This window comes from Crinia signifera, chromosome 2, assembly GCF_055691185.1.
Source record: "Crinia signifera chromosome 2, ASM5569118v1, whole genome shotgun sequence".
In the NCBI taxonomy this organism is placed as follows: domain Eukaryota; kingdom Metazoa; phylum Chordata; class Amphibia; order Anura; family Myobatrachidae; genus Crinia; species Crinia signifera.
Window position 1 is genome coordinate 5,043,942 of NC_139218.1, and position 26,857 is coordinate 5,070,798.

Consider the following 26,857-nt stretch of genomic DNA (forward strand, 5'->3'; position numbering starts at 1 on the left):
ACCTGTACTACTCACCTGTCTGTCACACCACACACACCTGTGCTACTCACCTGCCTGTCACACTACACACACACCTGTACTACTCACCTGCCTGTCAGACCACACACATCTGTACTACTCACCTGCCTGTCAGACCACACACACACACACCTGTACTACACACCTGCCTGTCACACTACACACACACACACACACCTGTACTACACACCTGCCTGTCACACCACACACACACTTGTGCTACTCACCTGCCTGTCTCCATTGCTGCCGTCAGCGGGCTGGGCACTTCCCTTCACCAGGTACAACAGTCTGGCTACCTGGCTGAGCGGAGATTCCATCTTTCCAGTATTCAGAACGGGTTCTAGATATTTCCAGAACAATTCCAGCGATTTTGTGACGGAGTCCTTCCTCTGTTTCTCAGCTTCTACAACTGATGTCATATAAACACAGGGGAGCGCAGCATTATAGTATATACAGGGATAACATTAGGCTGTATACGTAGTGATCTCATCCTGAATATCCGGCAATGGCATAATCCGACGTTTCCCAAAGCACTGACACAAATAACATGCACCCAGCTCTGCCGCAGTGGCATACGCACCAGGTTCGCGCCAGGCGTAGGTACAGCCAAATACGCCGACACCAATCAGGTCAGAAGCACATGACCTGTCTATTATACAGCGGTTATAACGGACCGGCCCGACAATCATTATAAACTACAGCACAAAGTCATAGAATATAAGCAGCAGCAGCAACTTCTGACACCAAAAGGAGAACAGTCAATAGTTCAGTGAATGTTTCGGTCACAAAATATGGGGGACCCCTACCCCTTTTATCCCCCGTATTTTGGGAGCCAGGACCGGCCCTTAAACCTGGCGCCGGTTGTAGAAATTCCGGGCATTTTTAAAAACTATTTATTTTGAACATTTTCTTTTTACACTGCAGCCGGATCTGACGGATGTGACGGGTCTGACGGATGTGACGGATCTGACACATGTGACGGATGTGACGGATGTGACACGTGTGACGGATGTGACACGTGTGACGGATCTGACACGTGCGACGGATCTGACACGTGCGACGGATCTGACACGTGTGACGGATCTGACACGTGTGACGGACCTGACACGTGTGACGGATCTGACACGTGTGACGGATCTGACACATGTGCCTGATGCGACCGATCTGACTGATCTGACTGATCAGTGCAGGCTGCTGAGTCGTATTTGTATTCAGCGGCTGTATATACGGCCGCCTACACTATCGGGAGACTACGAATCAGTAAATCTGCCCTATTTACAAATTCGTATATCCCCGGCATCGGTCTTATGAGTACGTCCCCGGCATCGGTCTTATGAGTACGTCCCCGGCATCGGTATTATGAGTACGTCCCCGGCATCGGTATTATGAGTACGTCCCCGGCATCGGTCTTATGAGTACGTCCCGGCATCGGTCTTATAAGTACGTCCCCGGCATCGGTCTTATGAGTACGTCCCCGGCATCGGTCTTATGAGTACGTCCCCGGCATCGGTCTTATGAGTACGTCCCGGCATCGGTCTTATGAGTACGTCCCCGGCATCGGTCTTATGAGTACGTCCCCGGCATCGGTCTTATGAGTACGTCCCCGGCATCGGTCTTATGAGTACGTCCCCGGCATCGGTCTTATGAGTACGTCCCCGGCATCGGTCTTATGAGTACGTCCCCGGCATCGGTCTTAGGAGTACGTCCCGGCATCGGTCTTATGAGTACGTCCCCGGCATCGGTATTATGAGTACGTCCCCGGCATCGGTCTTATGAGTACGTCCCCGGCATCGGTCTTATGAGTACGTTCCCGGCATCGGTCTTATGAGTACGTCCCGGCATCGGTCTTATGAGTACGTCCCGGCATCGGTCTTATGAGAACGTCCCCGGCATCGGTCTTATGAGAACGTCCCCGGCATCGGTCTTATGAGTACGTCCCGGCATCGGTCTTATGAGTACGTCCCGGCATCGGTCTTATGAGTACGTCCCCGGCATCGGTCTTATGAGTACGTCTCCGGCATCGGTCTTATGAGTACGTCCCCGGCATCGGTCTTATGAGTACGTCCCCGGCATCGGTCTTATGAGTACGTCCCCGGCATCGGTCTTATGAGTGCGTCCCCGGCATCGGTCTTATGAGTGCGTCCCCGGCATCGGTCTTATGAGTACGTCCCCGGCATCGGTCTTATGAGTACGTCCCGGCATCGGTCTTATGAGTACGTCCCCGGCATCGGTCTATGAGTACGTCCCGGCATCGGTCTTATGAGTACGTTCCCGGCATCGGACTAAAGGTGCGTAATCACGGTAAGATATAGTGCAGATATAGCACACTAGCTAGTTTCTAATAGCATGCTAGATAGTGCGCTATATCTTACCGTGTGTACGCACTATCCGACGTACGATGCGCGCCCCCGCCGGTTGTCTGGCAGGGAGCTGCTTGGGTGAACATGCAACTCAATCTGGCTAGAAAGCATAAGATAGTATAGTGCAGTACAGCTGTGACGTCATATCGTATGTGATATCTTATGCACATTGTACGTTATTTTAAGCACAAATCTTATGCTCTTGACCACTGGGACTTTCCTGGGAAATCGTATACAATATCATACGGAACATAAATCGTACCGTGGGTACGCACCTTTACGAATACGTCCCCGGCATCGGACTTACGAGTACGTCCCCGGCATCGGACTTACGAGTACGTCCCCGGCATCGGACTTACGAGTACGTCCCCGGCAATCGGACTTACGAGTACGTCCCCGGCAATCGGAATTACGAGTACGTCCCCGGCAATCGGAATTATGAGTACGTCCCCGGCAATCGGACTTACGAATACGTCCCCGGCATCGGACTTCCGAGTACGTCCCCGGCAATCGGAATTACGAGTACGTCCCCGGCAATCGGACTTACGAATACGTCCCCGGCAATCGGACTTACGAATACGTCCCCGGCATCGGACTTACGAATACGTCCCCGGCATCGGACTTACGAATACGTCCCCGGCATCGGACTTACGAATACGTCCCCGGCATCGGACTTACGAATACGTCCCCGGCATCGGACTTACGAATACGTTCCCGGCATCGGACTTACGAATACGTCCCCGGCATCGGACTTACGAATACATCCCCGGCATCGGACTTACAAACACGTCCCCGGCATCGGACATATTTCAGAACCTTAGTACATTTCCCCCATCGTCTGTGTACCAGACCCGGTGAATGACTCTGGATCTCCTGCAGATCACCATAACATACCGTCCGGTGCTAGCTCTGGGTCCTCCTGGTCAGCTGGCAGGCTGTTGTAGTTCTGGGAAGAGACCCGGATTACACTGGACACGTGAACACCGAGGTCAGCCAGCAGGGCCAGTATCTGAGGCTGATAGACTCCCAGTACGATGATATAATGCTGGGGTCCATCGTCAGGCTCGTCATCTGGAAACACACGAGGAACTGTGTCAGTGGGGGCCGGCAGGTGCCTGCAGTAGGTGTGTGTGCCCAGACGTGTGGTTACCTATGTAGACATTGGTGTCCTCTTCCTCCCCTCGCCGTCTCAGGGTGGTGCTCTTCTTAATGCTAGGTGAAGCCTCAGGTGCTTTTTTACCTTTGGTTTTCCCAGAACCCTTTGCACTGGGCGGTTTCGCCTTGACACTTTTGGTTGACTTTTCCGGCAGGTTGGCATCCTGTGCCTAATACAGAGGGCAGAGCAGAGTGGGTGAGGTCCGGGCATCAGCTAGCTACATGACAGTACAATCATAACTATAAAGGAACGTATGCAATCTACAGTAATCCAACCAACAATACGTATGAGAGAAGCAGTCCATGCATGGTGCCAGAGGGAACGTACAATACACAGAGAGAACGTACAAGACACAGAGAGAGAACGTACAATACACAGAGAGAGAACGTACAATACACAGAGAGAGAACGTACAATACACAGAGAGAGAACGTACAATACACAGAGAGAACGTACAATACACAGAGAGAACGTACAAGACACAGAGAGAACGTACAAGACACAGAGAGAGTACGTACAATACACAGAGAGAGTACGTACAAGACACAGAGAGAGTACGTACAAGACACAGAGAGAACGTACAAGACGCGGAGGGAGAACTTACAAGACGCAGAGAGAGAACGTACAAGACACAGAGAGAGAACGTACAAGACACAGAGAGAGAACGTACAAGACACAGAGAGAGAACGTACAATACACAGAGAGAACGTACAAGACACAGAGAGAACGTACAATACACAGAGAGAACGTACAAGACACAGAGAGAGAACGTACAAGACACAGAGAGAGAACGTACAATACACAGAGAGAACGTACAATACACAGAGAGAACGTACAATACACAGAGAGAACGTACAATACACAGAGAGAACGTACAAGACACAGAGAGAACGTACAAGACAGAGAGAGTACGTACAAGACACAGAGAGAGTACGTACAAGACACAGAGAGAGTACGTACAAGACACAGAGAGAACGTACAAGACGCGGAGGGAGAACGTACAAGACGCAGAGAGAGAACGTACAATACACAGAGAGAACGAACAAGACACAGAGAGAGAACGTACAAGACACAGAGAGAGAACGTACAATACACAGAGAGAACGTACAATACACAGAGAGAACGTACAAGACACAGAGAGAGAACGTACAAGACACAGAGAGAGAACGTACAAGACACAGAGAGAGAACGTACAAGACACAGAGAGAACGTACAAGACACAGAGAGAACGTACAAGACACAGAGAGAAAACGTACAAGACACAGAGAGAGAACGTACAATACACAGAGAGAGAACGTACAAGACACAGAGAGAGAACGTACAATACACAGAGAGAGAACGTACAATACACAGAGAGAGAACGTACAATACACAGAGAGAGAACGTACAATACACAGAGAGAGAACGTACAATACACATAGAGAGAACATACAAGACACAGAGAGAGAACGTACAATACACAGAGAGAACGTACATGACACAGAGAGAACGTACAATACACAGAGAGAGAACGTACAATACACAGAGAGAGAACATACAATACACAGAGAGAGAACGTACAATACACAGAGAGAACGTACAATACACAGAGAGAGAACGTACAATACACAGAGAGAGAACGTACAAGACACAGAGGGCCTTATTTTGGTTCATTCTTTCTGACAAAATCCTTCTTAGATGGACAAAACCATGTGCACTGCAGGGGGGCAGATGTAACATGTGCAGAGAGAATTAGATTTGGGTGAGTAATTTTGTTTCTGTGCAGGGAAAATACTGACTGCTTTATTTTTACACTGCAATATAGATCTCACTTTGAAGTAAAACCCCACCCAAATCTAATTCTCTCTGCACATGTTACATCTGCCCCACCTGCAGTGCACATGGTTTTGTCCATCTAAGAAGGATTTTGTCAGAAAGAATGAACCAAAATAAGGCCCAGAGAGAGAACGTACAAGACACAGAGAGAGAACGTACAATACACAGAGAGAAAACGTACAATACACAGAGAGAAAACGTACAATACACAGAGAGAAAACGTACAATACACAGAGAGAAAACGTACAATACACAGAGAGAACGTACAATATACAGAGAGAACGTACAATACACAGAGAGAACGTACAATACACAGAGAGAGAACGTACAATACACAGAGAGAGAACGTACAATACACAGAGAGAGAACGTACAATACACAGAGAGAGAACGTACAATACACAGAGAGAGAACGTACAATACACAGAGAGAGAACGTACAATACACAGAGAGAGAACGTACAATACACAGAGAGAACGTACATGACACAGAGAGAACGTACAATACACAGAGAGAGAACGTACAATACACAGAGAGAGAACATACAATACACAGAGAGAGAACGTACAATACACAGAGAGAACGTACAATACACAGAGAGAGCGTACAATACACAGAGAGAACGTACAAAACACAGAGAGAACGTATAATACACAGAGAGAACGTACAATACACAGAGAGAGAACGTACAATACACAGAGAGAACGTACAATACACAGAGAGAACGTATAATACACAGAGAGAACGTATAATACACAGAGAGAACGTACATGACACAGAGAGAACGTACAATACACAGAGAGAACGTACAATACACAGAGAGCATACACGACACAGAGAGAACGTACAATACACAGAGAGAACGTACAATACACAGAGAGAATGTACAATACACAGAGAGAATGTACAATACACAGAGAGAACATACATGACACAGAGAGAACGTACAATACACAGAGAGAACGTACAATACACAGAGAGCATACACGACACAGAGAGAACGTACAATACAGAGAGAACGTACAATACACAGAGAGAACATACGTGACACAGAGAGAACGTACAATACACAGAGAGAACGTACAATACACAGAGAGAACGTACAATACACAGAGAGAACGTACAATACACAGAGAGAGAGAGAACGTACAATACACAGAGAGAGAACGTACAATACACAGAAAGAATGTACAATACACAGAGAGAATGTACAATACACAGAGAGAACGTACAATACACAGAGAGAACGTACAATACACAGAGAGAGAACGTACAATACACAGAGAGAGAACGTACAATACACAGAGAGAATGTACAATACACAGAGAGAACGTACAATACACAGAGAGAGAACGTACAATACACAGAGAGAACGTACAATACACAGAGAGAACGTATAATACACAGAGAGAACGTATAATACACAGAGAGAACGTACATGACACAGAGAGAACGTACATGACACAGAGAGAACGTACAATACACAGAGAGAACGTACAATACACAGAGAGCATACACGACACAGAGATAACGTACAATACACAGAGAGAACGTACAATACACAGAGAGAACGTACAATACATAGAGAGAACATACATGACACAGAGAGAACGTACAATACACAGAGAGAACGTACAATACACAGAGAGCATACACGACACAGAGAGAACGTACAATACAGAGAGAACGTACAATACACAGAGAGAACATACGTGACACAGAGAGAACGTACAATACACAGAGAGAACGTACAATACACAGAGAGAACGTACAATACACAGAGAGAACGTACAATACACAGAGAGAGAGAGAACGTACAATACACAGAGAGAGAACGTACAATACACAGAAAGAATGTACAATACACAGAGAGAATGTACAATACACAGAGAGAACGTACAATACACAGAGAGAGAACGTACAATACACAGAGAGAGAACGTACAATACACAGAGAGAATGTACAATACACAGAGAGAACGTACAATACACAGAGAGAGAACGTACAATACACAGAGAGAACGTACAATACACAGAGAGAACGTATAATACACAGAGAGAACGTATAATACACAGAGAGAACGTACATGACACAGAGAGAACGTACATGACACAGAGAGAACGTACAATACACAGAGAGAACGTACAATACACAGAGAGCATACACGACACAGAGAGAACGTACAATACACAGAGAGAACGTACAATACACAGAGAGAACGTACAATACATAGAGAGAACATACATGACACAGAGAGAACGTACAATACACAGAGAGAACGTACAATACACAGAGAGCATACACGACACAGAGAGAACGTACAATACAGAGAGAACGTACAATACACAGAGAGAACGTACAATACACAGAGAGAACATACGTGACACAGAGAGAACGTACAATACACAGAGAGAACGTACAATACACAGAGAGAACGTACAATACACAGAGAGAACGTACAATACACAGAGAGAACGTACAATACACAGAGAGAACGTACAATACACAGAGAGAGAACGTACAATACACAGAGAGAGAACGTACAATACACAGAGAGAACGTACAATACACAGAGAGAACGTACAATACACAGAGTGAGAACGTACAATACACAGAGAGAGAACGTACAATACACAGAGAGAATGTACAATACACAGAGAGAATGTACAATACACAGAGAGAATGTACAATACACAGAGAGAACGTACAATACACAGAGAGAGAACGTACAATACACAGAGAGAGAACGTACAATACACAGAGAGAACGTACAATACACAGAGAGAGCGTACAATACACAGAGAGAACGTACAATACACAGAGAGAGAACGTACAATACACAGAGAGAACGTACAATACACAGAGAGCATACACGACACAGAGAGAACGTACAATACAGAGAGAACGTACAATACACAGAGAGAACGTACAATACACAGAGAGAACATACGTGACACAGAGAGAACGTACAATACACAGAGAGAACGTACAATACACAGAGAGAACGTACAATACACAGAGAGAACGTACAATACACAGAGAGAACGTACAATACACAGAGAGAGAACGTACAATACACAGAGAGAGAACGTACAATACACAGAGAGAGAACGTACAATACACAGAGAGAGAACGTACAATACACAGAGAGAATGTACAATACACAGAGAGAACGTACAATACACAGAGAGAGAACGTACAATACACAGAGAGAGAACGTACAATACACAGAGAGAATGTACAATACACAGAGAGAACGTATAATACACAGAGAGAACGTACATGACACAGAGAGAACGTACAATACACAGAGAGAACGTACAATACACAGAGAGAACGTACAATACACAGAGAGCATACACGACACAGAGAGAATGTACAATACACAGAGAGAACGTACAATACACAGAGAGAACGTACAATACACAGAGAGAACATACATGACACAGAGAGAACGTACAATACACAGAGAGAACGTACAATACACAGAGAGCATACACGACACAGAGAGAACGTACAATACAGAGAGAACGTACAATACACAGAGAGAACGTACAATACACAGAGAGAACATACATGACACAGAGAGAACGTACAATACACAGAGAGAACGTACAATACACAGAGAGAACGTACAATACACAGAGAGAACGTACAATACACAGAGAGAACGTACAATACACAGAGAGAACGTACAATACACAGAGAGAGAACGTACAATACACAGAGAGAGAACGTACAATACACAGAGAGAATGTACAATACACAGAGAGAACGTACAATACACAGAGAGAGATCGTACAATACACAGAGAGAGAACGTACAATACACAGAGACAACGTACAATACACAGAGACAACGTACAATACACAGAGAGAACGTACAATACACAGAGAGAACGTACAATACAGAGAGAACGTACAATACACAGAGAGAACGTACAATACACAGAGAGAACATACATGACACAGAGAGAACGTACAATACACAGAGAGAACGTACAATACACAGAGAGAATGTACAATACACAGAGAGCGTACACGACACAGAGAGAACGTACAATACACAGAGAGAACGTACAATACACCGTCCATAGCAGAGGAACCTGTCGGCTATGTGCGGGACATACAAAAGAGGGTTATTACACTGCACTGTCCACTGTCCATAGCCAAATAGGGTAACGGGGGGCCTGTAACAGTGGTCTCATAGTACACACAGAGGATAATTACTGAGGACAACTGAAAGTAACAGAGAAGTACTACTGAATAATAACAATAGAAAGAGGGGGAAAGAGAGGTGGGGACGGATAGAGAAAGAGGGTGAGGGAGAAAGGGGAAGAGAGAGAGGGGAGTACGAGAGAGAAGGATAGAGAGAGAAGGATAGAGAGAGAGGGGAAAAGGGGGAGAGATAGGTGGGGAGGGATAGAGAGAGAGTGCGGGCGAAAGGGGGAGAGAGAGGGTGAGGGAGAGAAGGGGGAGAAGAGATAAAGAGAGTTAGAGAGGGGTAGAGAGATAGAGAGGTGGGGAGGGAAAGAGAGAGGTGGGGAGGGAGCGAGAGAGGTGGGGACAGATAGAGAGAGAGGGTGAGAGAAAGGGGGAAAAATAGAGAGAGTGAGGGACAGAGGGGGAGGAGAGGGGGAGGAGGGGGGAGGAGAGGGGGAAGAGGGGGAGGAGAGGGGGAAGAGATAGAGAGAGGGGGAGAGAGCGAGCGAGGCAGAGAGATCAGGAGAGAGGGGAGGAGATGGGTATAAGATAGAGAGGGGGAGGAGATGGGTAAAAGATAGAGAGGGGGAGGAGATGGGTAAAAGATAGAGAGGGGGAGGAGATGGGTAAAAGATAGAGAGGGGGAGGAGATGGGTAAAAGATAGAGAGAGGGAGAAAGAGAGGTGTGATAGATAGGAAGAGAGGATGAGGGAGAGAGGGGGAGACCGAGAGAGGGGAAAAATAGATATGGGAAGGAAAAAAGTACTCTTTACCTAGAACGGCGCCCATCGCAGGCATCGCATGTACATCGCATGCCATTATAATGGCATGCGATGCGACCGATGCGACGCCCGCGATTTTACATAGAAATGCGTGTTAAAATGTAAATTGCGTCGGTCGCATCGCATGCGACCAATAAAATCGCATGCGATGCGACCAACGCGATTTTACATAGGAAACAATGTTAAATGGCCCAATTGACCCGATTTTACATAGGGAACAATGTTAAATGGCCCACAGACCCCAAATAGCCACCCTGAAGTGTGAAATGGCCCCCCCAATTGTTAACGCCACCCCACGATCAACGTCAACCCGAAGCGTGGCGAGCGCAGCGAGCCCGCGAGGGGCGGCGGTACGCGTCCTACGACCTTTTTATACCCCCACTATCCACGTCGGCGTGGAGTTGAGAATAGAAAGTGTGGCGAGCGCAGCGAGCCACCGAGCCCGAAGCGTGGCGAGCACAGAGAGCCCCGAGAGGGGACGCGGATACCTTCACAGGTATCCGCGTCCCCTAGCGGGCTTCACAGGTATAAGCGTCCGCTCGCCACGTTCTCAACTCCACGCCGACGTGGATAGTGGGGGTATGAAAAGGTCGGAGGATGCGTACCGCCGCCGCTCGCCACGCTTCGGGTTGACGTTGATTGTGGATGGCCATTTCACACTTCAGGGTGGCTATTTGTGGTCTGTGGGCCCTTTAACATTGTTCCCTATGTAAAATCGTGGTAATCACGTCGGTCGCATCGCATGTGATTTTTTGGTCGCATGCGATGCGACCAACACGATTTTTTACCTTGCGATGCCTAAGATCAAAATCGTGGGCGCCGTTCTAGGTAAAGAGTACCGAAAAAAATAGACAGAGAGGGTGAGGAAGAGAGGATGAAAAAGAGAGGGGGAGATAGAGAGAGGGATGTAGACAGAGAGAGGGGAGAGTGGGGGCAGAGACAGAGAGAGGGTGAGGGAAAGAGGAGAAGATAGAGAGGGGGGAGATCGAGAGGTGGGGAGGGATAGATGGAGGGAAGAGAGTGAGGAGAGATGGGTAGAGAGGGGGAAGAGAGCGAGGGAGAGAGAAAGATAGAGAAAGAAGGAGAGAGAGGGGGGAGGGTGGAGAGCGGGAGGAAGCGAGGGAGACAGAGATAGAGAGAGGGAGGGGGGAGAGATAGAGGGAATAGATAGAGAGACGGAGAAAAGGGGAGACAGAGAGTCAGAGGGAGTAAGTGGGTGACAAAAAGAGAAGGTGAGAGAGGGGGAGACAGAGAGATAGAGGGGTGGAGAGAGTGAGAGATGGTGGGAGAGAGACAGATATACTATTTAGTGTTCTGGGCCTGATTCACAAGCATTCCCCCTGTGTGGCCGATCACCCCTGTGTGGCCGATCCCCCCTGTGTGGCCAATCCCCCCAGCCAGAGTGACATCCTGCCCACCTCCGCCCAGCCAGAGTGACATCCTGCCCACCTCCGCCCAGCCAGAGTGACATCCTGCCCACCTCTGCCCAGCCAGAGTGACATCCTGCCCACCTCCGCCCAGCCAGAGTGACATCCTGCCCACCTCCGCCCAGCCAGAGTGACATCATGCCCACCTCCGCCGAGCCAGTGACATCCCGCCCACCTCCGCCCAGCCAGAGTGACATCCCGTCCACCCCGAGTGACATCCCGCCCACCTCCTCCCAGCCAGAGTGACATCCCGCCCACCTCCGCACAGCCAGAGTGACATCTCGCCCATCTCCGCCCAGCCAGAGTGACAGCCCGCCCACCTCCTCCCAGCCAGAGTGACATCTCGCCCACCTCCGCCCAGCCAGAGTGACATCCCGCCCATCTCTGCCCAGCCAGAGTGACATCTCGCCCACCTCCGCCCAGCCAGAGTGACATCCCGCCCACCTCCGCCCAGCCAGAGTGACATCTCGCCCACCTCCACCCAGCCAGAGTGACATCCCGCCAATCTCCGCCCACCCAGAGTGACATCCTACCCAGCCAGAGTGACATCCCGCCCATCTCCGCCCAGCCAGAGTGAAAGCCCCCCATTTCCGCCCAGCCAGAGTGACAGCCCGCCCATCTCCGCCCAGCCAGAGTGACAGCCCGCCCATCTCTGCCCAGCTAGAGTGGCATCCTGCCCACCTCCGCCCAGCCAGAGTAACATCCTGCCCATCTCCGCCCAGCCAGAGTGACATCCCGCCCATCTCCGCCCAGCCAGAGTGAAAGCCCGCCCATCGCCACCCAGCCAGAGCGACATCCCGCCCATCTCCGCCCAGCCAGAGCGACATCCTGCCCATCTCCGCCCAGCCAGAGTGACATCCTGCCCAGCCAGAGTGGCATCCTGCCCATCTCCGCCCAGCCAGAACGACATCTCCGCCCAGCCAGTGCGACATCCCGCCCATCTCCGCCCAGCCAGTGCGACATCCCGCCCATCTCCGCCCAGCCAGAGCGACATCCCGCCCATCTCCGCCCAGCCAGAGTGAAAGCCCCCCATTTCCGCCCAGCCAGAGTGACAGCCCGCCCATCTCCGCCCAGCCAGAGTGACAGCCCGCCCATCTCTGCCCAGCTAGAGTGGCATCCTGCCCACCTCCGCCCAGCCAGAGTAACATCCTGCCCATCTCCGCCCAGCCAGAGTGACATCCCGCCCATCTCCGCCCAGCCAGAGTGAAAGCCCGCCCATCGCCACCCAGCCAGAGCGACATCCCGCCCATCTCCGCCCAGCCAGAGCGACATCCTGCCCATCTCCGCCCAGCCAGAGTGACATCCTGCCCAGCCAGAGTGGCATCCTGCCCATCTCCGCCCAGCCAGAACGACATCTCCGCCCAGCCAGTGCGACATCCCGCCCATCTCCGCCCAGCCAGTGCGACATCCCGCCCATCTCCGCCCAGCCAGAGCGACATCCCGCCCATCTCCGCCCAGCCAGAGTGACATCCCGCCCACCTCCGCCCAGCCAGAGTGACATCCCGCCCACCTCCTCCCAGCCAGAGTGACATCCCGCCCACCTCCTCCCAGCCAGAGTGACATCCCGCCCACCTCCGCCCAGCCAGAGTGACATCCCGCCCACCTCCGCCCAGCCAGAGTGACATCCCGCCCATCTCCGCCCACCCAGAGTGACATCCTGCCCAGCCAGAGTGACATACCGCTCATCTCCACCTAGCCAGAGTGAAAGCCCCCCATTTCGGCCCAGCCAGAGTGACATCCCGCCCATCTCCGCCCAGCCAGAGTGACAGCCCGCCCATCTCTGCCCAGCCAGAGTGGCATCCTGCCCACCTCCGCCAAGCCAGAGTGACATCCCGCCCATCTCCGCCCAGCCAGAATGACATCCTGCCCAGCCAGAGTGACATCCCGCCCATCTCCGCCCAGCCAGAGTGAAAGCCCGCCCATCGCCACCCACCCAGAGCGACATCCTGCCCATCTCCGCCCAGCCAGAGTGACATCCTGCCCAGCCAGAGTGGCATCCTGCCCATCTCCGCCCAGCCAGAGTGAAATCCTGCCCAGCCAGTGCGACATCCCGCCCATCTCCGCCCAGCCAGTGCGACATCCCGCCCATCTCCGCCCAGCCAGTGCGACATCCCGCCCATCTCCTCCCAGCCAGTGCGACATCCCGCCCATCTCCGCCCAGCCAGTGCGACATCCCGCCCATCTCCGCCCAGCCAGAGCGACATCCCGCCCATCTCCGCCCAGCCAGAGTGACATCCCGCCCACCTCCGCCCAGCCAGAGTGACATCCCGCCCACCTCCGCCCAGCCAGAGTGACATCTCGCCCACCTCCGCCCACCCAGAGTGACATCCTGCCCAGCCAGAGTGACATCCCGCCCATCTCCGCCCAGCCAGAGTGAAAGCCCCCCATTTCCGCCCAGCCAGAGTGACAGCCCGCCCATCTCCGCCCAGCCAGAGTGACAGCCCGCCCATCTCTGCCCAGCCAGAGTGGCATCCTGCCCACCTCCGCCCAGCCAGAGTGACATCCTGCCCAGCCAGTGCGACAACTCGCCCATCTCCGCCCAGCCAGTGCGACATCCCGCCCATCTCCGCCCAGCCAGAGTGACAGCCCGCCCATCTCTGCCCAGCCAAAGTGGCATCCTGCCCACCTCCGCCCAGCCAGAGTGACATCCTGCCCAGCCAGTGCGACATCCCGCCCATCTCCGCCCAGCCAGTGCGACATCCCGCCCATCTCCGCCCAGCCAGAGCGACATCCCGCCCATCTCCGCCCAGCCAGAGCGACATCCTGCCCATCTCCGCCCAGCCAGAGTGACATCCCGCCCATCTCCGCCCAGCCAGAGTGAAAGCCCGCCCATCGCCACCCAGCCAGAGCGACATCCCGCCCATCTCCGCCCAGCCAGAGCGACATCCTGCCCATCTCCGCCCAGCCAGAGTGACATCCTGCCCAGCCAGAGTGGCATCCTGCCCATCTCCGCCCAGCCAGAACGACATCTCCGCCCAGCCAGTGCGACATCCCGCCCATCTCCGCCCAGCCAGTGCGACATCCCGCCCATCTCCGCCCAGCCAGAGCGACATCCCGCCCATCTCCGCCCAGCCAGAGTGACATCCCGCCCACCTCCGCCCAGCCAGAGTGACATCCCGCCCACCTCCTCCCAGCCAGAGTGACATCCCGCCCACCTCCGCCCAGCCAGAGTGACATCCCGCCCACCTCCGCCCAGCCAGAGTGACATCCCGCCCATCTCCGCCCACCCAGAGTGACATCCTGCCCAGCCAGAGTGACATACCGCTCATCTCCACCTAGCCAGAGTGAAAGCCCCCCATTTCGGCCCAGCCAGAGTGACATCCCGCCCATCTCCGCCCAGCCAGAGTGACAGCCCGCCCATCTCTGCCCAGCCAGAGTGGCATCCTGCCCACCTCCGCCCAGCCAGAGTGACATCCCGCCCATCTCCGCCCAGCCAGAATGACATCCTGCCCAGCCAGTGCGACATCCCGCCCATCTCCGCCCAGCCAGTGCGACATCCCGCCCATCTCCGCCCAGCCAGTGCGACATCCCGCCCATCTCCGCCCAGCCAGTGCGACATCCCGCCCATCTCCGCCCAGCCAGAGCGACATCCCGCCCATCTCCGCCCAGCCAGAGTGACATCCCGCCCACCTCCGCCCAGCCAGAGTGACATCCCGCCCACCTCCGCCCAGCCAGAGTGACATCTCGCCCACCTCCGCCCACCCAGAGTGACATCCTGCCCATCTCCGCCCAGCCAGAGTGAAAGCCCCCCATTTCCGCCCAGCCAGAGTGACAGCCCGCCCATCTCCGCCCAGCCAGAGTGACAGCCCGCCCATCTCTGCCCAGCCAGAGTGGCATCCTGCCCACCTCCGCCCAGCCAGAGTGACATCCTGCCCAGCCAGTGCGACATCTCGCCCATCTCCGCCCAGCCAGTGCGACATCCCGCCCATCTCCGCCCAGCCAGAGTGACAGCCCGCCCATCTCTGCCCAGCCAAAGTGGCATCCTGCCCACCTCCGCCCAGCCAGAGTGACATCCTGCCCAGCCAGTGCGACATCCCGCCCATCTCCGCCCAGCCAGTGCGACATCCCGCCCATCTCCGCCCAGCCAGAGCGACATCCCGCCCATCTCCGCCCAGCCAGAGCGACATCCCGCCCATCTCCGCCCAGCCAGAGTGACATCCCGCCCATCTCCGCCCAGCCAGAGTGACATCCCGCCCAGCTCCGCCCAGCCAGAGTGACATCCCGCCCAGCTCCGCCCAGCCAGAGCGACATCCCGCCCAGCTCCGCCCAGCCAGAGCGACATCCCGCCCATCTCCGCCCAGCCAGAGCGACATCCCGCCCATCTCTGCCCAGCCAGAGTGACATCCCGCCCACCTCCGCCCAGCCAGAGTGACATCCCGCCCACCTCCGCCCAGCCAGAGTGACATCTCGCCCACCTCCGCCTACCCAGAGTGACATCCTGCCCATCTCCGCCCAGCCAGAGTGACAGCCCGCCCATCTCCGCCCAGCCAGAGTGACAGCCCGCCCATCTCTGCCCAGCCAGAGTGGCATCCTGCCCACCTCCGCCCAGCCAGAGTGACATCCTGCCCAGCCAGTGCGACATCCCGCCCATCTCCGCCCAGCCAGTGCGACATCCCGCCCATCTCCGCCCAGCCAGTGCGACATCCCGCCCATCTCCGCCCAGCCAGTGCGACATCCCGCCCATCTCCGCCAAGCCAGAGCGACATCCCGCCCATCTCCGCCCAGCCAGAGCGACATCCCGCCCATCTCCGCCCAGCCAGAGTGACATCCCGTCCATCTCCGCCCAGCCAGAGTGACATCCCGCCCATCTCCGCCCAGCCAGAGTGACATCCTGCCCATCTCCGCCCAGCCAGAGCGACATCCCGCCCATCTCCGCCCAGCCAGAGCGACATCCCGCCCATCTCCGCCCAGCCAGAGTGACATCCTGCCCAGCCAGAGTGACATCCCGCCCATCTCCGCCCAGCCAGAGTGAAAGCCCGCCCATCGCCACCCAGCCAGAGCGACATCCCGCCCATCTCCGCCCACCCTATGGAAGTCTGCGTGTAGTGGTAGGAAGGTGTCTATCGATAATCACCCAGCCTGTGAATTCGCAGGCAGGCTTAGATAGCCACCACAGAGTGCAGTTACTGTACATGGACCCGGCTACCTTTCTGTCAGCCTCCCTCCTCTGCAGATCCTTCTGTTTAATGCACAGGAACTGAAACTTCAGCAGCTTCGCAATCAGCGGAAGCGGCAATGTCTCTCCACTGTCCAGCAGGAACTTCGCTGCTTCTGTCACCTATGGGGCAGAAATACAGACGTTACAGTATGACATCACACAGCTAAGGGAAGGAGGAGTGATGTAACCCAGCGGTGCGGAGAGGTGATCACATACAGCTAGGGGAAGGAGGAGTGATGTAACCCAGGGGTGCGGAGAGGTGACCACATACAGCTAGGGGAAGGAGGAATGATGTAACCCAGGGGTGCGGAGAGGTGACCACATACAGCTAGGGGAAGGAGGAGTGATGTAACCCAGGGGTGCGGAGAGGTGACCACATACAGCTAGGGGAAGGAGGAATGATGTAACCCAGGGGTGCGGAGAGGTGTCCACATACAGCTAGGGGAAGGAGGAGTGATGTAACCCAGGGGTGCGGAGAGGTGACCACATACAGCTAGGGGAAGGAGGAGTGATGTAACCCAGGGGTGCGGAGAGGTGACCACATACAGCTAGGGGAAGGAGGAGTGATGTAACCCAGGGGTGCGGAGAGGTGGTCACATACAGCTAGGGGAAGGAGGAGTGATGTAACCCAGCGGTGCGGAGAGGTGATCACATACAGCTAGGGGAAGGAGGAGTGATGTAACCCAGGGGTGCGGAGAGGTGGTCACATACAGATAGGGGAAGGAGGAGTGATGTAACCCAGGGGTGCGGAGAGGTGGTCACATACAGCTAGGGGAAGGAGGAGTGATGTAACCCAGGGGTGCGGAGAGGTGGTCACATACAGCTAGGGGAAGGAGGAGTGATGTAACCCAGGGGTGCGGAGAGGTGACCACATACAGCTAGGGGAAGGAGGAGTGATGTAACCCAGGGGTGCGGAGAGGTGGTCACATACAGCTAGGGGAAGGAGGTGTGATGTAACCCCGGGGTGCGGAGAGGTGACCACATACAGCTAGGGGAAGGAGGTGTGATGTAACCCAGGGGTGCGGAGAGGTGGTCACATACAGCTAGGGGAAGGAGGAGTGATGTAACCCAGGGGTGCGGAGAGGTGGTCACATACAGCTAGGGAAAGGAGTGATGTAACCCAGGGGTGCGAAGAGGTGGTCACATACAGCTAGGGGAAGGAGGAGTGATGTAACCCAGGGGTGCGGAGAGGTGACCACATACAGCTAGGGGAAGGAGGAATGATGTAACCCAGGGGTGCGGAGAGGTGACCACATACAGCTAGGGGAAGGAGGAGTGATGTAACCCAGGGGTGCGGAGAGGTGGTCACATACAGCTAGGGGAAGGAGGTGTGATGTAACCCCGGGGTGCGGAGAGGTGACCACATACAGCTAGGGGAAGGAGGAGTGATGTAACCCAGGGGTGCGGAGAGGTGACCACATACAGCTAGGGGAAGGAGGAGTGATGTAACCCAGGGGTGCGGAGAGGTGACCACATACAGCTAGGGGAAGGAGGAGTGATGTAACCCAGGGGTGCGGAGAGGTGGTCACATACAGCTAGGGGAAGGAGGTGTGATGTAACCCCGGGGTGCGGAGAGGTGACCACATACAGCTAGGGGAAGGAGGTGTGATGTAACCCAGGGGTGCGGAGAGGTGGTCACATACAGCTAGGGGAAGGAGGAGTGATGTAACCCAGGGGTGCGGAGAGGTGGTCACATACAGCTAGGGGAAGGAGGAGTGATGTAACCCAGGGGTGCGGAGAGGTGATCACATACAGCTAGGGAAAGGAGTGATGTAACCCAGGGGTGCGAAGAGGTGGTCACATACAGCTAGGGGAAGGAGGAGTGATGTAACCCAGGGGTGCGGAGAGGTGACCACATACAGCTAGGGGAAGGAGGAATGATGTAACCCAGGGGTGCGGAGAGGTGGTCACATACAGCTAGGGGAAGGAGGAGTGATGTAACCCAGGGGTGCGGAGAGGTGGTCACATACAGCTAGGGGAAGGAGGAGTGATGTAACCCAGGGGTGCGGAGAGGTGGTCACATACAGCTAGGGGAAGGAGGTGTGATGTAACCCAGGGGTGCGGAGAGGTGACTACATACAGCTAGGGGAAGGAGGAGTGATGTAACCCAGGGGTGCGGAGAGGTGACTACATACAGCTAGGGGAAGTAGTGATATAACCCAGGGGTGCGGAGAGGTGACCACATACAGCTAGGGGAAGGAGGAGTGATGTAACCCAGGGGTGCGGAGAGGTGGTCACATACAGCTAGGGGAAGGAGGTGTGATGTAACCCCGGGGTGCGGAGAGGTGACCACATACAGCTAGGGGAAGGAGGAGTGATGTAACCCAGGGGTGCGGAGAGGTGACCACATACAGCTAGGGGAAGGAGGAGTGATGTAACCCAGGGGTGCGGAGAGGTGACTACATACAGCTAGGGGAAGGAGGAATGATGTAACCCAGGGGTGCGGAGAGGTGACCACATACAGCTAGGGGAAGGAGGAGTGATGTAACCCAGGGGTGCGGAGAGGTGACTACATACAGCTAGGGGAAGGAGGAATGATGTAACCCAGGGGTGCGGAGAGGTGACCACATACAGCTAGGGGAAGGAGGAGTGATGTAACCCTGGGGTGCGGAGAGGTGACTACATACAGCTAGGGGAAGGAGGAGTGATGTAACCCAGGGGTGCGGAGAGGTAGTCACATACAGCTAGGGGAAGGAGGAGTGATGTAACCCAGGGGTGCGGAGAGGTGATCACATACAGCTAGGGGAAGGAGTGATGTAACCCAGGGGTGCGGAGAGGTGACTACATACAGCTATGGGAAGGAGGAGTGATGTAACCCAGGGGTGCGGAGAGGTGGTCACATACAGCTAGGGGAAGGAGGTGTGATGTAACCCAGGGGTGCGGAGAGGTGACTACATACAGCTAGGGGAAGAAGGCGTGATGTAATCCAGGGGTGCGGAGAGGTGACCACATACAGCTAGGGGAAGGAGGAGTGATGTAACCCAGGGGTGCGGAGAGGTGGTCACATACAGCTAGGGGAAGGAGGAGTGATGTAACCCAGGGGTGCGGAGAGGTGACCACATACAGCTAGGGGAAGGAGGAGTGATGTAACCCAGGGGTGCGGAGAGGTGGTCACATACAGCTAGGGGAAGGAGTGATGTAACCCAGGGGTGCGGAGAGGTGGTCACATACAGCTAGGGGAAGGAGTGATGTAACCCAGGGGTGCGGAGAGGTGACCACATACAGCTAGGGGAAGGAGGAGTGATGTAACCCAGGGGTGCGGAGAGGTGGTCACATACAGCTAGGGGAAGGAGGAGTGATGTAACCCAGGGGTGCGGAGAGGTGGTCACATACAGCTAGGGGAAGGAGGCGTGATGTAATCCAGGGGTGCGGAGAGGTGACCACATACAGCTAGGGGAAGGAGGTTTGATGTAACCCAGGGGTGCGGAGAGGTGACTACATACAGCTAGGGGAAGGAGGAGTGATGTAACCCAGGGGTGCGGAGAGGTGGTCACATACAGCTAGGGGAAGGAGGAGTGATGTAACCCAGGGGTGCGGAGAGGTGACTACATTCAGCTAGGGGAAGGAGGAGTGATGTAACCCAGGGGTGCGGAGAGGTGATCACATACAGCTAGGGGAAGGAGGAGTGATGTAACCCAGGGGTGCAGGGAGGTGACCACATACAGCAAGGGGAAGGAGGAGTGATGTAACCCAGGGGTGCGGAGAGGTGACCACATACAGCTAGGGGAAGGAGGAGTGATGTAGCCCAGGGGAGCGGAGAGGTGATCACATACAGCTAGGGGAAGGAGGTGTGATGTAACCCAGGGGTGCGGAGAGGTGACCACATACAGCTAGGGGAAGGAGGAGTGATGTAACCCTGGGGAGCGGAGAGGTGGTCACATACAGCTAGGGGAAGGAGGAGTGATGTAACCCAGGGTTGCGGAGAGGTGGTCACATACAGCTAGGGGAAGGAGGAGTGATGTAACCCTGGGGAGCGGAGAGGTGGTCACATACAGCTGGGGGAAGGAGGAGTGATGTAACCCAGGGGTGCGGAGAGGTGACTACATACAGCTAGGGGAAGGAGGAGTGATGTAACCCTGGGGAGCGGAGAGGTGGTCCCTGTGTGTCAATGCAGGGTATCTGTGCACAGGGCTTTGATGACCAAGCTGAAACGAGGCCCTCCGATGCAGCTGTGACGCCATTTGTGTCCATGACTCGAGGCTATAACGTTTGCCTTTGACAGTGCGGCTGCTGTGTGTTCTAAGTTTTTCCTGATAAGGAGGTAGTTACATAGGGTGACATTTAATAGGGTGCGATTTTCATGGTCTGGGAAAACCCCCATGCCGGACCATGATTGGCTGGCAGGCGAGGCTAACTCCTGTTCTGGGACGGAGCTCCAGATGTAAACAAACCCGCTCCCAGATACCAGACAGCATACCCTCCAACATTTGAAGGGCAGAAATCGGTACACATTCAGAAAGGGGGCGTGGCCACATGGAAAGTGGGCGTGGTACCACACAAAAGGGGCGTGGCATTACACAACACATCGTTATGCCCGTTACACATTTTAGTAAACGCTGTATGCCAATTACACATAAGGCCACACACCGTAATGCCCATTACACATTGTACAACACATCGTGGTGCCCATTACATACTATATAACAAACCATAATGCCCATTACATATTTGACGCATAAATGCTGCTTACCTACATGCTCATTGCCAGAGGGTTCTTTCTTGATGCCAGGGCTTCATGCTTGTTGCCAAGAGGGAGGGCATGGCATGTTGCCAAGGGGGAATATAATGCCGATTGCAAAGTGTGGCGGAATTGCTCGTTGTCAAGGGGGGGGAGAAAATGCTCGTCAGGGGGGGGGGGGGATTGCTCGTTGTCAAGGGGGGGAGAAAATGCTCTTGTCAAGGTGGGGGGGGTTGCTCGTTGTTAAGGGGGAGCCGCCAGACGCACACAATTGAATAAAATGGCTGTACAGTATAAGCAGCGGCAGCATCCTCGTCCCTCACTGAATATTTTCAATTCTCCCGCTTGGCGGCCGCGAGCCAATAGGAGGTCGCGGTCATTCAGCCAATCATGAGCGGCTGCTAGACCGCGAGCTCCTATTGGCTCACGGCCGTCCACTGACTCCAGCCTGAGCCTAGGGAAGAGAAAGAGCCTGCCCTTGATACTTACAAGCTGCTAGAAACTATGCTGCTGCTGCCGCCGCTTTAGGTAAGCAGAGGGCAGAAACTAGATCCAGCCGGGCAGCGCACAGACAGCTCACTGCTGTCTGTGCGCTGCCCGGCTCTGAATTCTGTACATTCGGTACTTGTTTAATTTGCCGGTACAGACCGTAAAAAACCGGTACCGGACCGGCAAATTCGGTACTGTTGGAGGGTATGAGACAGCATTGCCAGGGTGCGGAGAAGCCCCGAAGATCAGCGTGGTGAGTATAATTTACTTCCACAGGTACAGCCCCATGTATTCTACTGGACAAGGGGACCGAGCTTCAGTCAGGAAAGGTGGGTTTGAATGTATGGGCTCCGTGTGCAATAAAGATGTACTGTAAGAGTGTGTCCGTGTGTAATAAAGATGTACTGTAAGAGTGTGTCCGTGTGTAATAAAGATGTACTGTAAGAGTGTGTCCGTGTGTAATAAAGATGTACTGTAAGAGTGTGTCCGTGTGCAATAAAGATGTACTGTAAGAGTGTGTCCGTGTGTAATAAAGATGTACTGTAAGAGTGTGTCTGTGTGCAATAAAGATGTACTGTAAGAGTGTGTCTGTGTGTAATAAAGATGTACTGTAAGAGTGTGTCTGTGTGTAATAAAGATGTACTGTAAGAGTGTGTCTGTGTGTAATAAAGATGTACTGTAAGAGTGTGTCTGTGTGTAATAAAGATGTACTGTAAGAGTGTGTCTGTGTGCAATAAAGATGTACTGTAAGAGTGTGTCTGTGTGTAATAAAGATGTACTGTAAGAGTGTGTCTGTGTGTAATAAAGATGTACTGTAAGAGTGTGTCTGTGTGCAATAAAGATGTACTGTAAGAGTGTGTCCGTGTGTAATAAAGATGTACTGTAAGAGTGTGTCTGTGTGCAATAAAGATGTACTGTAAGAGTGTGTCTGTGTGCAATAAAGATGTACTGTAATGTAGGGTACACACCAGGACGACCTGCTCACGATGCACATCGTGAGCGGGTCGTCAGTGTCTCGTCCGACCCGCTCACGATGACGCGGGAGGGCACGACCCGCTCACGATGTGCACCGTGAGCGGGTCCGATCCGATGGCGACCCGCACCCGGTTGTATGGTCGTCATTGAGATCCTACCTGCAGCAGGTAGGATCTCAATAACGACCGACCGACCCGCGGGACCGCGCATCGGATCGGAATCGCTCCACACCAGCTCAGAAAAGGGCCCAATCAGCACACAATCTGCATCCAATTGATCGGAATCGGATCTAGATTGTGCTGATCGGGCCCTAGTCGTCCTGGTGTGTACCCAGCATTAGAGTGTGTCTGTGTGCAATAAAGATGTACTGTAAGAGTGTGTCTGTGTGCAATAAAGATGTACTGTAAGAGTGTGTCCGTGTGTAATAAAGATGTACTGTAAGAGTGTGTCTGTGTGCAATAAAGATGTACTGTAAGAGTGTGTCTGTGTGTAATAAAGATGTACTGTAAGAGTGTGTCTGTGTGTAATAAAGATGTACTGTAAGAGTGTGTCTGTGTGTAATAAAGATGTACTGTAAGAGTGTGTCTGTGTGTAATAAATATGTACTGTAAGAGTGTGTCTGTGTGTAATAAAGATGTACTGTAAGAGTGTGTCTGTGTGTTTTTTTAACTATATGTACTGCTGGGGGACTACTAGTCCCAGTGGGCCCTTTATTGCCCCTCATGCTGGGAATTGTGGTTCTCCAAGTCCCTTCATGCAGTGCTGGCTTGCTGGGACTTGTTGTGCCACAACAATACAAAATCGTTTTTCTATTTTTTTACACTATAATCAGCTCGATGCCCACCGCTCAGGGGCATGCTCATTTTGTCCCCCGTATTTTGGATTTTATGAAACCAGGACTGGCTCTTTGAGCCCGGGGCTGGTTATGCTCAGGAGGGGGGACCCCATGCCGTTTCTTCCCCCCCAAAATCCCACATGTCTGAAAATGCATACATTTTCATGAGTAACAATTGCCCCATACCGCACTTTATTGCTGTGAATTCACATCTCATTAAATATGCAAAAATCTGGCCAAAAATGCGATTTTAAAAAGTGCGATTTGGTGCGATTTCGGAAAGTGCGATAAAATTGCACTTCATCAAATGTCGCCCGCAGTAACAGAAGTCTCTCCTTGTAATAATACAGAGCTTGTGGGGATGAGTTCACTGTCACTCTAACATACTTATAAATGTGAGAAATATCTAAAGTTGTGCTCATAAGGTTACACACCCCAGCAGCAGAATTTGTGATTTTCTGGCCATTTGTCAGAGAATATGAATGATAACTCACACACTTTTCTGTCACTCATGGTCAGTGGTTGGGTGACGCCATTTATTGTCACACAACTGTGTTTACTCTTTTTAAATCATAATGACAACAGAAACTACCCAAATGGCCCTGATCAAAAGTTTACATACCCTGGAGATTTTGACACAAACGGGTTTGAATGACTACTAAAGGTAACCATCCTCACCTGTGATCTGTTTGCTTGTAATCAGTGTGTGTATAAAAGGTCAGTGAGTTTCTGGTCTCCTGAAAGACCCTTGCATCTTTCACCCAGTGCTGCACTGACGTATCTGGATTCTGAGTCATGGGGGAAGCAAAAGAATTGTGAAAGGATCTGCGGGAAAAGGTAATTGAACTGTACAAAACAGGAAAGGGATATAAAAAGATTTCCATGCAATTGAGAATACCAATCAGCAGTGTTCAAACTCTAAGAAGTGGAAAATTAGGGATTCTGTGGAAACCAAATCACGTTCAGGTAGACCAACAAAAATTTCAGCCACAACTGTCAGGAAAATTGTTCAGGATACAAAGAAAAATCCACAAATAACTTCAGCTGAAATACAGGAATCTCTGAAATAAGTGGTGCGGTTGTTTCAAGATGCACAATAAGGAGGCATTTGAAGAGAAATGGGCTGCATGGTCGAGTCGCCAGAAGAAAGCCATTACTACGCAAATGCCACAAAGCATCTCGCTTACAGTACTCCAAACAGCACAGAGACAAGCCTCAACACTTCTGGAACCAAGTCATATGGAGTGATGAGACCAAAATTGAAGTTTTTTTGCCACAACCATAAACGTTGAAACAAAGATGGTAACTTTTAGGGGTAATCTATTTCACCCTGGGTAATTCTACGCAGAGCACCTAAAATGGCTGCCGCACTTGGTACCTTGTCAGGGTGGAGTACACAACCCATGGAAGTTATTATCCAAAATGCTGCACCACTCCTGCATTATGCTTACTGTGTGCTCAGGGGCTTTTGTCTGTGACATGTCTGTTACTGTACCTCCAACATCCTCTGTATTATGTGCATTGTTTTTTTTAATGTCTGTAAGCGCCTTGAGTCCTGCTGGAGAAAGTGCGCTATATAAATTTTACTTACTTACTTACTTACTAACTCTATTTGGAGAGGAGTCAACAAGGCCTATGATGAAAGGTACCATTCCTACTGTGAAACACGGAGGTGGATTGCTGATGTTTTGGTGATGTGTGTGCTACATAGGCACTGGGAACTTGGTCAAAATTGATAGCAAGATGAATGCAGCATGTTCTCAGAAAACACTGGAGGGAAATTTGCACTCATCAGGCCCGGAAGCTGCACATGGGACTTACTTGGACATTCCAACATGACAATGATCCAAAACACAAGAACAAGCCGACCTGTCATTGGCTACAGCAGAATAAAGTGAAGGTTCTGGAGTGGCCATCTCCGTCTCCTGACTTTCATTGAGCCCCTCTGGGGAGATCTCACACCTGCAGTTCATACTAGACAGCCCAAGAGCTTACAGGAACTGGAGGCTTTTGCCAAGAAGAATGGGCGGCTTTACCATCTGAGACAATAAAGAGCTTCATCTACAACTACCACAAGAGACTACAACCTGTCATTGATGTTAAAGGGGGCAATACACGGAATTAAGAACTGGGGTATGTCAACTTTTGATCAGGGTCATTTGGGTGGTTTCTGTTGTCATTATGAGTAAACACAGTTGTTTGACAATAAATGGTGTCACCCAACCACTGACCATGAGTGACAGAAACGTGTGTGAGTTATCATTCATATTCTCTGACAAATGGCCAGAAAATCACACATTCTGCTGCTCGGGTGTGTAACCTTATGAGCACAGCTGTATACATGTCCCTTCGGTGGAAAATTAAGTATTGTACTTCCCTCTGGTCAAGAACATGTTCTTGATAAAAATCCATAAATATATTTAAACGTTGAACTAAGATAGTTTGGAGTCTTATTTGACTGATTAATGCGGGGATGCTGCCCCTCCTCCAATATATATATAGTTTAGCCCAAAAGTCCGGCACTCACACCATAACCAGCAACGGATTCCGGTGCCCATCCAAAGATCAATGTCCAAATAGAGGACTTGAAGTCTTGATAAAAGGGGTAACTCCCTGAAACATCGACTGACTGTTTTCAGTGTGATCATTTAGTATTGCTATTCAGAGTGACATGTGCTATTTGGACTGCGCTGGGTGCCTCTGGTGATGAGGACTGCGCTGGGTGCCTCCGGTGATGAGGACTGCGCTGGGTGCCTCCGGTGATGAGGACTGCGCTGGGTGCCTCCGGTGATGAGGACTGCGCTGGGTGCCTCCGGTGATGAGGACTGCGCTGGGTGCCTCCGGTGATGAGGACTGCGCTGGGTGCCTCCGGTGATGAGGACTGCGCTGGGTGCCTCCGGTGATGAGGACTGCGCTGGGTGCCTCCGGTGATGAGGACTGCGCTGGGTGCATCTGGTGCTGAGG

The 26,857-nt window shown here is 52.4% G+C and overlaps 1 protein-coding gene across 4 annotated transcripts in view; it reads right to left on the minus strand.

Annotated features, from left to right (window-relative positions):
• The window catches only part of SPAG17 (sperm associated antigen 17), a 274,209-nt gene that overhangs the window by 149,603 nt on the left and 97,749 nt on the right, over window positions 1-26,857 (minus strand). For 3 of the 4 annotated variants that reach the window (XM_083171479.1, XM_083171477.1, XM_083171478.1), the window contains exons 4-7: window positions 16,905-17,036; window positions 3,529-3,703; window positions 3,273-3,449; window positions 246-427 (exon numbers count right to left, since the gene is read on the minus strand). In XM_083171479.1, the coding sequence (XP_083027605.1) occupies window positions 246-427; window positions 3,273-3,449; window positions 3,529-3,703; window positions 16,905-17,036 (666 nt within the window). Of the gene's footprint in view, window positions 1-245; window positions 428-3,272; window positions 3,450-3,528; window positions 3,704-16,904; window positions 17,037-26,857 lie in introns of those variants that run through there. The other variant, XM_083171480.1, reaches the window with a different exon arrangement.